Here is a 13,867-nt window from a genome sequence, read left to right on the forward strand (position 1 = left end):
CTTTGCTGTGACTGATCCCCTGGACTGTGCCAACACGCCACGGTCCTTTATTCCAGGAAATCTGGTTTTCGCCTGGAACTTTGTGGGAGACATTCCTTGGGTGCTGGCCACAGTAGTGGGGGTCACTGGACCTCGCTCCTACCAGGTGGCACTTGAAGACGAATGGCTGTGGCACCGGCACATAGACCAGCTTAGACGCAGAATTGGGGATTTGGCCACTACCGCTGTGCCCCAACTGTGCCTCTAGCTTGGGAACAGACGCGTACGGGAGGCGAGGCTCCACCTACACCTCTCTCACAAACTGGTGGCGTGGAGCCGAACCAAGCTGTTTCAGAGGATCCACTGGACTCTCCAGAGACTCAGACCATTGCTGTGCTGGACTTCCTGCCAAATCCGCTCACAACGGTTCCACCCACAACAGGGAACTCGGTTGCAAAGCCACTTCTGGTAGCACCGCAGCCTCAACCAGACTCGGGCGGCCTCTGGCACCGGCCTTCAGCGGTCCAGCAGGGTCTCCAAGCGCCCAACTCATCTTAAAGACTATGTTGTCAGACTTGTAACACTGCATGACTGTTAGAATGTACCGGTATGTAAAATGAAACTGATAAGCTTATGTGCCTAACGGAACCATTACGAGTAGAGCTGTATATAAGGGAACCATTATGATTGTGACTAACTCCTTATCTCAGTGTGGAGGGGTGTTAAGTATTGTAGTTTTCCCTCAGGTCCTTGGCAGTTGTTTTAAGAGGGAACTTTAGATTATGTTTGATACATTGTTTGAGCCTGCTGTCTTTAAAAGCAGGCCGGCTCAGCAGTGCAGTTCAGTTCTGTTCCAGCTTCCAAATAAAGAGCTGCTTTGGAGAAATAACTGTGCCGTCTGCTATGTCCAGCCACTATCCTATATAATAAAGTCCCTGTGTCTCTGCGTCCAGTCCCTGTGTCCCTGGGTTTGCGCTACTGCGCATGTGCCCCACGGACAGCCGTTGGGACTTGGAATGCAGAGACACTTCGGAGAGGGGAGCTTGGCACCCGCTCGGCCCGGCAGGGAGACGAGCCAGGCTGAGGCGGCGAGGCGGGCACGAGGGCCGCCCCCCCCAGCCGGCTGCTCCCCTTCAATCCCCTCACAGCCGGAGCGGCCGTCTCGAGCTCTGGGCTCCTTTTTCCTCCTCCTCCTCCTCCTCCACCAGCAGCAGCAGCAGCAGGAGCGCGACCCCTCTGGGCGGGACAATGGCGGGACCCCCTCCTCCCACCTCCCAGCAGCTCCAACAGTTGATTCCCTGGATTGATGAGCGATAAACTAGGGAGGAAAGTGCTTCTGAGCACGTGCAGAGCGCCTTCCACCCACCACCCTCAGCCTCTTTGGAAAGGAAGGAAGGGGCACCAAGGCCTTTCTCGGCGGTACCTCTCTTTCTGCTCAGAAACAGAAGCAGCCGCTCTCCTCCTCCTCCTATTCCTGGCCCGCAGCAGTTAGGATGGAGCCTGGGAATCGGAGCCACATTCAAACGCGGCGCTTCTCCCCCAAGCCCCAGATCCGGAAGCTTTGCAAGGCGGAGCCGGCCGGGTTGCAGCCCAGGAGGCAGTGGCAAAGAAGGTCAAATGGTGGCGCTGCTCGGCAGGCTCTCGCCTTGGGCTCTCGGCTCCGGAGGGCAACGTGAGTGGCGGGCGGAGGGAGCCTGGGAAGGGGACAAGTCCCAGGGAAACGGGGTGGTGGGGTCGTTAGCACCAGTTATTTTAACGGGCTTCAAGATACTAAATCAACAATAACAATACAAATTAATGTTTCATCATACAGGTTAATGCACATGATCCTGCCAACCTAGCAGTTTGAAAGCACGTCAAAATGCAAGTAGATAAATAGGAACCACTACAGCGGGAAGGTAAACGGCGTTTCCATGTGCTGCTCTGGTTTGCCAGATGCAGCTTTGTCATGCTGGCCACATGACCTGGAAGCTATACGCCAGCTCCCTCGGCCAATAATGCGAGATGAGCGCGCAACCCCAGAGTCGGACACGACTGGACCTAATGGTCAGGGGTCCCTTTACCTTTACCTAATCTCTGGAAATGTTACCAAGACAGCAGGGGAGCTAGAACATAGCCATTGGGCTAATAGTCATTGGTAGCCCAATCCTCCTTGAATTTTGTTAATTATTAAAGCCATCCAACTTGGTGACTATGTATTATGACTACAGATTTGCATTTACCTACCAGATATAGTGTTGTGTTTCATACAGAATCTCAAACAGAAATCTAACATTACAGATTTAAATACTGTATATCCAACTCATACCTGTAACGAGGAAACCTTTTTTAACCTTATGAACGGAATTGTGGCCAAATGCTTTCTTGTATCTGGTTTAAAATTTGGCAAGTTCACTAGGTTTATATTCAAATGGAGCCCTCAAAGTGACACACAACTGCATTTTATAAAATTCATGGTTGTGTTAAAAAAACAAACAGGACAGTCAGCCATCTGGAGCAGAAATTCCTTCCCAGTGTTGATTTCAATCACTGTAGGTCTGCTTTCCAATAGTGTGGTATGTGTATGTGTTGCTAGAGTTGAGCCCCTTGAAGTCATATGGATGTCTCATTTCCTAAATTTAAAACCGGCACCTGCATGAACTCATCTGGGATACAGCACCACTATCATAAGTAAGCCTTTGCCTTTGCCTCCCTTTGCCTGTTTGCTATCCTATAAATTTTAGTTATTTTGGTGTCTGTGCTAGTCTATTTCACTGTGCTCCCAGGCTTACTCTAGGATTTTATACTGCTTCATTGTTTGGACTCACCTGGACAGACATTCCTAACATTCCAATTCTTCTTCTGGAAACATTTTAGCAAAAACAGTTCAAATCAGATAACATCCCTCTATGAAAAATATTAGGACTTCTTCATCAAGGGCTGCATGTCCAACAACATGCATGTCCTTTGTGTGGCCTCTGTCATTGGCTGGCTGACAAAGGACCACTAGGAGGCTGCACCATTTTCTTCCCAGGGCCAATGAACTGGGTTTAAAGCTTGGAAAAACTCAGGCCTTTGAGATAGGTCAGTTACTTGTTCTGGATGGGATTGCACTCCCTCTGAAGAAATGGGTACCTACCGACTCACTTGAAGTCACACATGGCCTTGGTGGCAAAGAGTGCTTTTTATCAGCTTAGGTTGGTGAGGCAGCTACAGATGTTCCTGGACTGAGATGAGTTGACCACTGTGGTCTTGGCATCAGCAACCTCAAGACTGGATTACTGCCTTATGCTCTATGTGGGACTTCCCTTGAACTTAACCCAGCTGGTGCAGGATGCAGCAGCTAGGCGGCTGATGGGAGCATCCTAACAACACCATACAACACCTCTGCTGAGAATGCAGCACTCACTGCCAATATGCTCCTGGGCCTAGTTCATAATTTTGCTTTATCACTTGAAACCAGGGCTTTTTTTTTCAGCCAGAACTCGGTTGTGGCACCTCTCAGGTGGGTGTCATTGCCATTCTGAGAGAATGAGGGAGGTGTTCACTGTGAGTTCCAGCATGGGTGTACCCCAGCGCGGGGCGGGGGGCAGCTGCCCCCCTAGAAGCAGGGCCGGAGTAGCCGTGGGTGAGAGCGGTGCTGCCGGCGGTGCTGGTGGGCAGAGGCGGAGGCGGAGCACAGCCCGGCGGAGCGCAACTTTGGCGTTTCCGCCCACCGCACCATGCTCTCCCTCCAGCTCCCTGTCACGTCCTACGGCAAGGCCAAGTGCGACGGGAAGCTGGAGGGCGCGGCGCGGCGGGCGGGAACACCAAACTCACACTTCGCTGGGCTGTGCTCCGCCTCCGCCTCTATCCACCAGCCCCACCAGTAGCGCCGCTCTCGCCCACGGCTGCGCGCTCCACTGGGGTCCTGGCCATAGTGCACCGGGGGCAGCCCAGCAGGCCAGAGCGAGCGCCCTGTTGGTCGTGTGGAGCTTCTTTCTCACCTCCCTGTAACACCCCCCCCCCAGCATGCCAATGTTACTGCCAGTTACACCTGGGACCGCAAAACTGAAGAGAGGCGCCCGCTGGCCTTTGCTACCAGTCAGGTGACCTACGGCTACTGGGAGCGTACATCCCCTGATCCCCACAAATAACATTGCAGTAAAGGGGAGAGAAAGTGTGGCCCAAACTACTGGCCAGAGAAGGAGAACTTGCCCCAGTGCTTGCTTTCCTCAGCCTCAGGCCGCAGAACCAAGGGTCAAAGATGCTGGAAACTGCAATAATCCAACATCTGGCAGGCACTACACTGATTACTCCTGCTCTTAAAGGTAAAGATAAAGGGACCCCTGGCCATTAGGTCCAGTCGTGACCGACTCTGGGGTTGCGGTGCTCATTTCGCGGTATTGGCCGAGGGAGCCGGCGTACAGCTTCCAGGTCATGTGACCAGCATGACAAAGCCACTTCTGGCAAACCAGAGCAGCACACGGAAACGCCGTTTACCTTCCTGCTGTAGCGGTACATATTTATCTACTTGCACTTTGACATGCTTTCGAACTGCTAGATTGGCAGGAGCAGGGACGGGAGCTCACCCCATCATGGGGATTTGAACCGCTGACCTTCTGATCGGCAAGCCCTAGGCTCAGTGGTTTAACCCACAGCGCCACCCGCGTCCCCCCTGCTCTTAAGACCTACCAAAAAAGTTACTAGGATTAGAATTTCTGAGGCTGTCAAACGGTGTCCAGTGCAGCTCAACATTAGATACCAATTATTAAGCCATATGCCAGAAATAGCTAATTGTTGGACTTCAGCTTGATTACTGTTACATGTAAACTCCTATCTCTTAACAGTTACTAGAATCATAGCACTGATCAATGCAGTGTGAGCTTAATTGCATTTTCTATTATACATTTCATTTGATAACTTCCTCATTACTTTTTTTTCTTTAAAGAATAAAGCCAAATTATTGTGTTGGAGTGGTTTTGGCAAGTTTTATTGTCCAATGTTCTCATTCCAGCATCAGGTACTTGTTTCTGTTGGCTGAGCTACACTACAATTACCCTTTAGTTAAAGTCGCAGAACAAGAGATCCTTTGTCACTGGGAAGTAAAACTTGTCTTTTTTTTTTAATCAGCATTCTGAAGATACATTGGGACTTGGAACTTTTAATACTGCTTTTTTAATGTTGTAGTTGCTCTTATTAAACCTCACATTCTGCCTTCACCTAAAGTAAGTGGACAAGAAAAACTGAAATAATTAGTTAAATATATATACATTTTGCCTATTTTCTTTCACAGCTTTTCATTAACATTATGTACATTGGCGCAGAAATAACAATTAATGAGCTTGAAGGACCATCATTTTCTATTTACTGTGACAAATGGCCTACTATCACCATACTGTGAAAAGAAGTAGGTTCTGGAGGCGGATCATTGTGTTTCCTTTATCTATATACCGGAGAACAATATACAGGCCAGTTATCTCGAGAGCTGAGGGCATAACAACATATGCTGCAGCAGAGAGGAAACGAAGGTAGACTCTCTGCCTGACTTCTTGAAACACAAAAACTTTCTTTAATTTTAAAATGTTGCTTGTTCAGGTGATCAAGCTACAGGTAGATGCTGCCATGCTGAAGGATTGATTCCTTGCAATTGTGGAACAAACATTATGCAACACTCGTAAAAGTGTCTGTTCTATATATTGAAGCAGTCAAATATGTGGTAGGGCAATCTTAGAAGTAAACGGGTCCTAAGTTGTAGAGTGCTTTTTATACTAATAGTATTGCATTGATTTTGGCCTGTCAGCAAATGAACAGCCAGTGCAAGTCTCTGAGCATGGTCGTAATATGCTGATAGGGTCTTCTTCCTGCCTGCAATCATGCTGCAGCACTCTGCACTAACTGTAGTTTCCAGCCCAAGCACAAGGTGAGCCTGACATACAGTGGCATTGCAGTAATCTAGCCATGAAGTTACCTGTGCCTGAACTACTGCAGTCAAGCTACCCCAATCTTGGAACAACCTTAACTGTCACACCAGCCGAAGCTGATAAAAGGTGCTCCAAGTCACTGAAGCCACTGGACATCTAGGGGCAAAGCTAGATTCAGAAGCTTTCCCAGACTCTAAATCTGCTCCTTCAGAGGGAGTACAAACCTGCCCAGGGCAGGCCATTGGTCAGTTTTTCAGATACAGGAAGTATTCACCCACACTGCCTCTGTCTCTCCAGGATTCAAACTCAGTATATTTTCCCTCATCCAGTTCACTAGTGACCCCAAGCACCAGTCCAGGGCCTGTACATCTTCTCCTGATTTAGATGTTACGTAGAAACAGAGTTAGGTGTAATCATCATACTAATGGCCCCTTGCCTCCAAACTCCCAATGATCACTTCCAATGGCTTCAAAAGGATATTGAATACTGCTCAGGATAAAATAGTGCCCTGTGGTATGTACCCCACAACATAACTGCCAGGGAGCCAAAAGGCATTCTTTCAATACTGCTCTCTGGACTTGGTTATGTAAAGTAAGGTTCAGAACCATCATAATACAAGGCCTCCAATTCTCAACTCAGGGGACCCATCCATAGGACACCATTTTCAATTGTATCAAAAGCTACAGAAAGATCCAGAAGCAAGAGCAAGGCTTGTCTCTCTTTGCCTCACTCTCGGTAAAGGTAATCCATCAGAGTGACCAAGATTGGCTTGGACCTATAGGCAGTCCTGAACCAAGATTGGAATGGGTTGAGATAATCTGTGACATCCAAGACACTTTACAGCTACTCTGCCGCAACCCTACACAACTTTCCCTAAGAAGGGGGTATTTGCAACTGGTCAGATGTCTAAACCAATGAGTCTAGGACCACCTTCTTTTAGGGGCAGCTGTACTACTGTCTCTTTCAAGATGTCAGGGACACCCCCTCTCATGAAACATTAACCATGCTCTAGACCCAACCAGTCTACTACCCCTCTTCTAGATTTAATAAGCCAAGAGGGATGGGTGAAGAGGACCCACAGTTGGACTTATGGCCACAAGCATGTTGTGAATCAACCCAAACTGTTTCCACAACATGTGACACTTGAATTTGAATGGCTACAGCAGCTACATCAAGGTCACTCTGAAGCTGAGCAACTTCATCCTCAAAACATTCAGCCAGTGGGTCATAGAATTATAGAGTTAATTATAGAGAATTGTAGAGTTGGAAGGGTCATCTAGTCCTTGAAGATTCCAGAGATCCTTTCCCTACAATGAGATTCAGCAACTTATGGACCACCCAAAAGAACTCCACTTGACCACTAAAGGATTCAGTGCAGGCTGCTAAATGAGCTCTCTCCACCACCCAGACTGCCACATGGTAGGCATGATGTGTACTAACTTTTGTTTGGTCAACTTCGGAGTAAGATTTGTGCTACTTGCAGTCTTTGTACAGCCTGCCCAATGCTTTCCAGAATACCTAAGAGCCATCTGGGCTCTGCAAGAGCAATCATGTCAACCACCTATTACATAGCAAGATCAAGACTTTGACAGGATCATCAGTTTTTTCTGCTGGAAAATCCCCCAGAGCATTCAGGAATCCACCAGTTTATGCACGTGGGCATAACTGGTGCTCTACCTTTACAGAGGATAATTGGTGCCACCAAACCAAACTTCACCACCTAACATTCAGACCATGATAAGTGAGTGAATTTTCCATGTACATGCACACCACAATCACCTTTGCTACATCCCTCAAGGAAAAGCCTAGTTCAAGGGTATGGTCTGATCACTGTTTTGGACTTATGACCATTGGAGACAGCTCCATAGTTGTCATGGAGACCATGAAGTCCTTAAGTGTGCTTAATTTATGCTATTAGTTGACTTAGCTTTTCTGTGTGTAAAACAGCACAGATGATGTGACAATACAGGAGTAGTAACTTTAAAACGTATTACATCAGCATTCAATCTCCATTTTACTTTTTAAACACCTGACTTCCGTTACACAGGTCTGGGATATAGGTGTTCTTTTAGCTATGACTTAAGAGGCAAGGTAGCTTCCCTGAATTGTATTAGGAACTGACTCCCATCAGTTATCACCTCTAGTAATAAAAATGGTGAAGGTTTAATTTTGTGAAATAAACTACTTTGTTTATTGAAGACCTTGTGCACTGCCATCTGTACATTAACTAATCTCATCTGGAAGCTGATGATAATCCACATCTTGTTCTCCATTGCCATAATCATAGCATTTGGGATAATACTTAACTGAAAAAATAGCTCCTGCATAGGGTCTTATGTAAAATTTCCAAACTATTATACCCAAGGAGTTGTGTTATTGAGACTGGAGAATACAGCTCCCAAAAGTTAAGCTTGTCTGGGGCATCATGCTTCAAGTGTCATTAGGATCAGATAGCATCAGATAGATCAGAAGACCCAAATATTTGATGCTATCTTTGCACTAATCCAGGGAATTTACATCTAAAGTCTCTTACCCATAATATGTAATCTCAATCTTAAACAGACCCAACAGAGTTCTCGCTCTCTTTCTCTCCACCAGCTCCTCCCAAGACTTAGGAGGTGACAGGTTAGAGCACATAGGCCAAGAATTAAATCAGTGTTTAAAACCTGCATTGTTCTAGGCACATTTTGCGATGGAATCTCATTAGTGTGAGAAGTTTCTGAGCTCTGGGTGCAGTACTGTGCCTAAGATTTCAGATTAAAACTACAGAGCGGAAGGAAAGGAGGACCTTTTTCTGCCTCCCCACTTCCAGCTACTCTCTGAAGACTGGGGAAGAGACCCTCTTAAGAATATTAGGGGGGGTGGGCAAGATAAGGACTAGGCAATGTGAAAAATGAACACAAAACAGTATTTTAGCGGCAGTTCATTCATTTTCAGCTTTATATTCTTGTTATAAAAATGCCTTGACATTCAGTTGTTGCACCCATAACCTAGGTTTAAGGCAGGCACCCCCAAACTGCAGCCCTCCAGATGTTTTGGCCTACAACTCCCATGATCCCTAGCTAACAGGATCATTGGTCGGGGAAGATGGGAATTGTAGTCCAAAACATCTGGAGGGCCGAAGTTTGGGGATGCCTGGTTTAAGGTGTCATTTAGCTCCTAGCTTTCACATCTAAGTTTGTAACACTGAACTAAATGTATCTGCATCTTAAATGTAAGTCTCTAAACACAGTGGTACCTCGGGTTACAGATGCGTCAGGTTACAGACGCTTCAGGTTACTGACTCAGCTAACCCAGAAATAGTACCTCGGGTTAAGAACTTTGCTTCAGGATGAGAACAGAAATCACATGGTGGCGGCGCGGCGGCAGCTAATGGAGGCCCCATTAGCTAAAGTGGTACCTCAGGTTAAGAACAGTTTCAGGTTAAGAACGACCTCCAGAATGAATTAAGTTCTTAACCCAAGATACCACTGTATAAGGTTAAACTATAATGGATCCCTTCTTGATTACTCATGCAAACCAGAAGCAAAGATATAAGCAGGATACTTACATTTTACTAAGCAGTAAGACAATGTGAACAACAACTCATCACATTCGCAAGAACTCCCCTGACTGCAATAGCTTCTCTGTTTCAAGAGTGTCTCTTTGCCACATCCACACATGCATTCCTTTACCAGCACAAATCAGGATTCTCCACCAACATGATAAATAAAGCCTATGCATATCCCATACTTCTGGTGGTGGGGCGTATGAGATCTCTAGATTGGGTGTTTGGGTTAGCTGTGGTTCTTTATTTCCGCAGGCTTTCTAATGTGCAGAATGCATTTCAATTCTTCTCTTATTTTCTCCCTCGAAGAAATAGGCCTAGCTAAAAGACAATGACTTGTCCAATACAACCTAGCTGCTTAACTTGAGTCCCCTTATGTCCAGAGACCCCGTACTGTATCATATTAACATTATGAAACAACGAGCAACATTTCAGAGAGTGATATGCAGGATTATCTTGGCCCTAGCAAGCAGAGCTACTAACAAATGTAACTTGGGTCATGCAGGTGTCCAGCACAATTTACAGAGTTTCCCAGCCTTGCTCTTGAAAGCCTCAAGAGAGAGATCACATGGGGTTACTTGTGCTTATGTGTAGGCTGGAGGTCAGAGACATTGTTTTTAAAGATGTGCTTAAGGAAGGGAAAGGAACTAAGGGACTTGTTTGTAATTAGGCCACACTGTCTAAAATATTTGTGTGCATTACCAACCCTGGTCTGTGAATTGCTGAGATTTAACTTGCCTCTCTGACCTGCCTGACAACAAAATCCTGTGTAACATGAAAACTTATGCATTCTTCTTAACCAAAAAAACCCTCCAATCCAATACAAATACCACCTACATATTTTCTATTTCTGTAGCTTAAACAGCAACAATTGTTTCTACAGAACTCCAAACCAGCCTTTTATTGCAACTCTTCCTCCATTGTTACAGTATCATCTTTTTTTATTATTATTATTTCAGGGAAGGGCAGAAAAAAATGAATAGACACGCCTTATCTCTCAGAGATTTTGGCTCAGCAATGGGCTAAATGCATATAATGGAAAAATCTAGCACACTTGTCCTGTTTACAGCTGCTTTGTTAGGCTTCACTCTGTAGAACGAGAGAATAACTGTACACTCTCCACTGAAAGGTTACTTCTCAGCATGTGCCATTTATTACAGGAGCAAAGAGATGTCTGCATTGACCTCTTTGCCCAATTATTCTCTCTGGAGTGTCAGAAGAATCTGTTAAAGCAACAAAGAGTCATGCGACACCTTAAAAACTAACCAATTTTATCACGGCGTAAGCTTTTGTGGACTTTTGAGTTTACTTCATTAGATGTGTGAAGGATTATCTTCAGTTAGGTTTATATATACATGGGTGGAGAAAGAAAAGGCTGCAGTGGAGTCAAATGACAAAGGAGTGTAAAAAATATAGTCTGGGACAACTCAATTAAAATGAGTTGCAAAATAAGCATGATGACCATTCACAAGGGCAATCACTGGCAATAATACACTCATATTTGCCTTTCCATGTTAATTTAGTACCTGTAGTTGGATAGTTACACATGAAAAACATTAAACTGCAATCAACTAGGGAAGGTCCACAGCTCAGTGTTACAGCGTATGCTTTGCCTGCAAAAGGTGTTATTCCTGACATCTCCAAGTAGAGTTGGGTAAAGAATCCTGGCTAAAACCTGGAGAGCTACTGCCAGTCAGCACAGACAATACAGACAGTGATGGATCAATGGTCTGACTCAGTTTAAGACAACTTCCTAAGCTCCTATGGCAGTGGAGCCAGATACACCTGAAGGATGCTGCAGCCACCTGACCCGCAAGCAGATGATCTGGATGCAATATTAAACATGGCTCAAAAGTTTTCATAAAAGCTATTAGGGATGAAATGGTTATTCCCCCCTCACTGCTCACAAATTACCTCCTGCGGAGAAACTCCAAAACCCAGAGTTGGGTGGAAACCTTTATTACACCCAAACCAGAGAGCCTCCCCAACCCTGCCACTAAAGGTCACTTCTTATGTCTCCATCTCCTCTCCTTTTTGTTTTGACTTCTGTCAAATAGCTTTCTAGGAGCTGATTCCATCGAGTGGAATGGACCCTGCCAAGGCTGCATCCTGGCCACTGAACTCCTCGGGGCTGAGGTAACTCGATCTTAAAGATGTTTAGGTGCCAGGTAAGTGCGTAACAGGATCGCAGTCAGGTGCAGCATCGTGGAGATGGCGCGAGTGCCTATTCTGGAAGGGAATAGACCAAGACCCAAACTTACGGCTCTGGCCCCAGCCCGGCACGAGGGCAGCGAGCAGGCAAGCGAAGCCGAGGACCGGGCCAGCACCTCGCGGGCGTTTCTGCAGGGCGGCGAGCCCAGCCGTCAGGGAACCCAAGAGCGGAGTCCACATCGCGCCAAGCGGGCGGCCCTTCGCCCCGCGCCCGGGGCCCGACCAAGCTCTCGCCTGAGGGGTTTGAGGGGCAGCAGCCGCCGCCACCGCCACCACCGCGCAGGTAAGGAGCCGAGGAGAAGCGACGACGGCAGCAGCAGGCGCAGCGCCGCCACATGTCAGGGCGAGCGCGGCGGCGCCCCCCGGTCGGCCGAGCCCGGTGCAGCCCGGCGAGGGCAGGAGAAGCGGCGCGCTGCTTTCCCGGCGAGCCTCTCCATCCGCCTCGGCCCCCCGGCCCGGCTCCTTCACAAAAGGCTTTTGTCTCGCTCCTGGCGCCCGGCTCCTTGGCAACGGGGGAGAAGAAGCAACAGTTCCCAGCCGAGAGGGAAGAAGAAGGGAAGGCGAGGCGGCCGAGGGCGCGCCGCCGGGCGTCGGAGCAAAGCGTGCCGCCGCCGCCGCCGGTGCTTCCCGCGCACAGGCCAGCTGAGCCCCTGCCGTAGCCGCGTTGTGCTCTGCCTCGCGGCGAAGCGTCAGTCTCGGCGGCACGGGATGCTGCCAGGCAGGTTCCCGACGAGCGAGGGAGGGCGAAGGGGGTCGCGTGGGCGGGACGCGAGGGGCGGAGCGCGCGCAGCCTTCGCCCACACCGCGCTTTGTTTTGTCGCGCTCGGCATCGCCGGCTCCATTGTTCCCGGCGGGAATGCGCCTCCGGGGGCGGGGGCGAGGGGGGCGGGCGAGGGGGGGGGCGCCTGCAGGCCGAGCTCCGCCCCCTCCTCTCCCGCACCGGGGCTTGCTTGACAGACAGCCCACGTTTCCTTCGAGGTCAGCCGGACCCCGAAGCCGCTCAAAGTCCGGTGCGAGGATCCACGAGAGCCAGGAAGCACCGGCGAGCGCGGGGAGGGGGGGGGAATTTAAGGGGACAGCTCTGATTTCTGTTACGGTTCTGTGCAGGATTTGGGAAATATAAACAAAGCGAGTTACTGCCTTCTTTTTCTTCTTCTTCTTCTTCTACCCGAAATGACTCCTTTGCAGAAATTCGGTGGAGGGTGCTACGGTAAAATAAGTAACACACAGCTCTACCCGGCTCTGAAAGTTGAGGACGTGCCTCAATGCACGTGCAGTGTTCAGTTGACGAAGCTGCACTTGTTGAATTCCTGCCTGTCGTGTCGCTGCTGAAGCTACACCGAAAACAGGATAAGCTGACACTTGGTGGGAACAGGCGGGAACTTCTTAGCAAGCAAGTCCCAGAGCCTTCTTAACGCTACCACAAAAGCCTTTCCCAGAACTGTGGAAGCAGCAGGGAGTGGTGGCAGAATCCTGAATGACTGCATTTTGCACCTTGTTATGAGGTGATCCTTCTTATTAATAATTTGCAATTCCAAGGAAGAGTCTTGACGCAAACCTGTTCTGAAGCTGAGCCTTGGGGTGGGGCCTCAGTTGAACACACCATTTGCTTCGCTTTGCCCTCTGCTCGGTTTCAGTTTTGCCTGTATGCTGTTCTGGATTCTGGCCCTGAAGCTGAGGCTGCAATCCTAATATAGGTTGCTTGACAGCGATACCCCCCCCCCCCGCCTGGGATGTCCAAAATGAAGGTGACACTCAAACTCCATGTGTTATTTTAGGGCAGGCAGAAATGAGAGGTATGAACATGGCACTCTGGTTAGGAATATGTTTGGAGCAATTGTTTCATGTTGCTTCAGGGGAAGGCTAGCCCATATTCTTACATCACTCAAAGTCTTAACAGCATTTTTATAAGCCCAGGTCTGGGTTTATTTTAAAACAATGTGGACTATTCATCAAGCAGCACAATTGTTCATGCTATGATTGCAATTGTTTGAGTCTTCCCTCCCTATTGCTGGGAGAATGGAATGGAAAACTGTTGAATCTTCAGAGAGTGAAGAACCTACAACTCCTTGCTATCAGTTCCTCCCAGATGGCTTTTGAAGCTGCCTCCCAGAGATCATCTTGCTCAGAGTTGCTTCCCAAAGATCTCAAGGTCTTTCTCAAGTCTGCTACTCAGTGGCATAGTGTGGGTTACCAGCACCTGGGGCTCATACCTGCCAAGTCTCTCACTGAAAAATGTGGGATCAGC

The 13,867-nt window shown here is 48.1% G+C and overlaps 1 protein-coding gene across 2 annotated transcripts in view; it reads right to left on the reverse strand.

The window, feature by feature from the left end:
• ITGB8 (integrin subunit beta 8) overlaps window positions 1-12,486 on the reverse strand; it is a 55,148-nt gene extending 42,662 nt beyond the window's left edge. For both annotated transcript variants that reach the window (XM_060280731.2, XM_060280730.2), the window contains exon 1: window positions 11,670-12,486. In XM_060280731.2, the coding sequence (XP_060136714.1) occupies window positions 11,670-11,799 (130 nt within the window). In that variant the 5' untranslated portion in view covers window positions 11,800-12,486. The remainder of the gene's footprint in view (window positions 1-11,669) is intronic.
• Window positions 12,487-13,867: the final 1,381 nt, after the last annotated feature.

This window comes from Zootoca vivipara, chromosome 11 (genome assembly GCF_965207765.1).
Source record: "Zootoca vivipara chromosome 11, rZooViv2.hap1.1, whole genome shotgun sequence".
Classification (NCBI taxonomy): domain Eukaryota; kingdom Metazoa; phylum Chordata; class Lepidosauria; order Squamata; family Lacertidae; genus Zootoca; species Zootoca vivipara.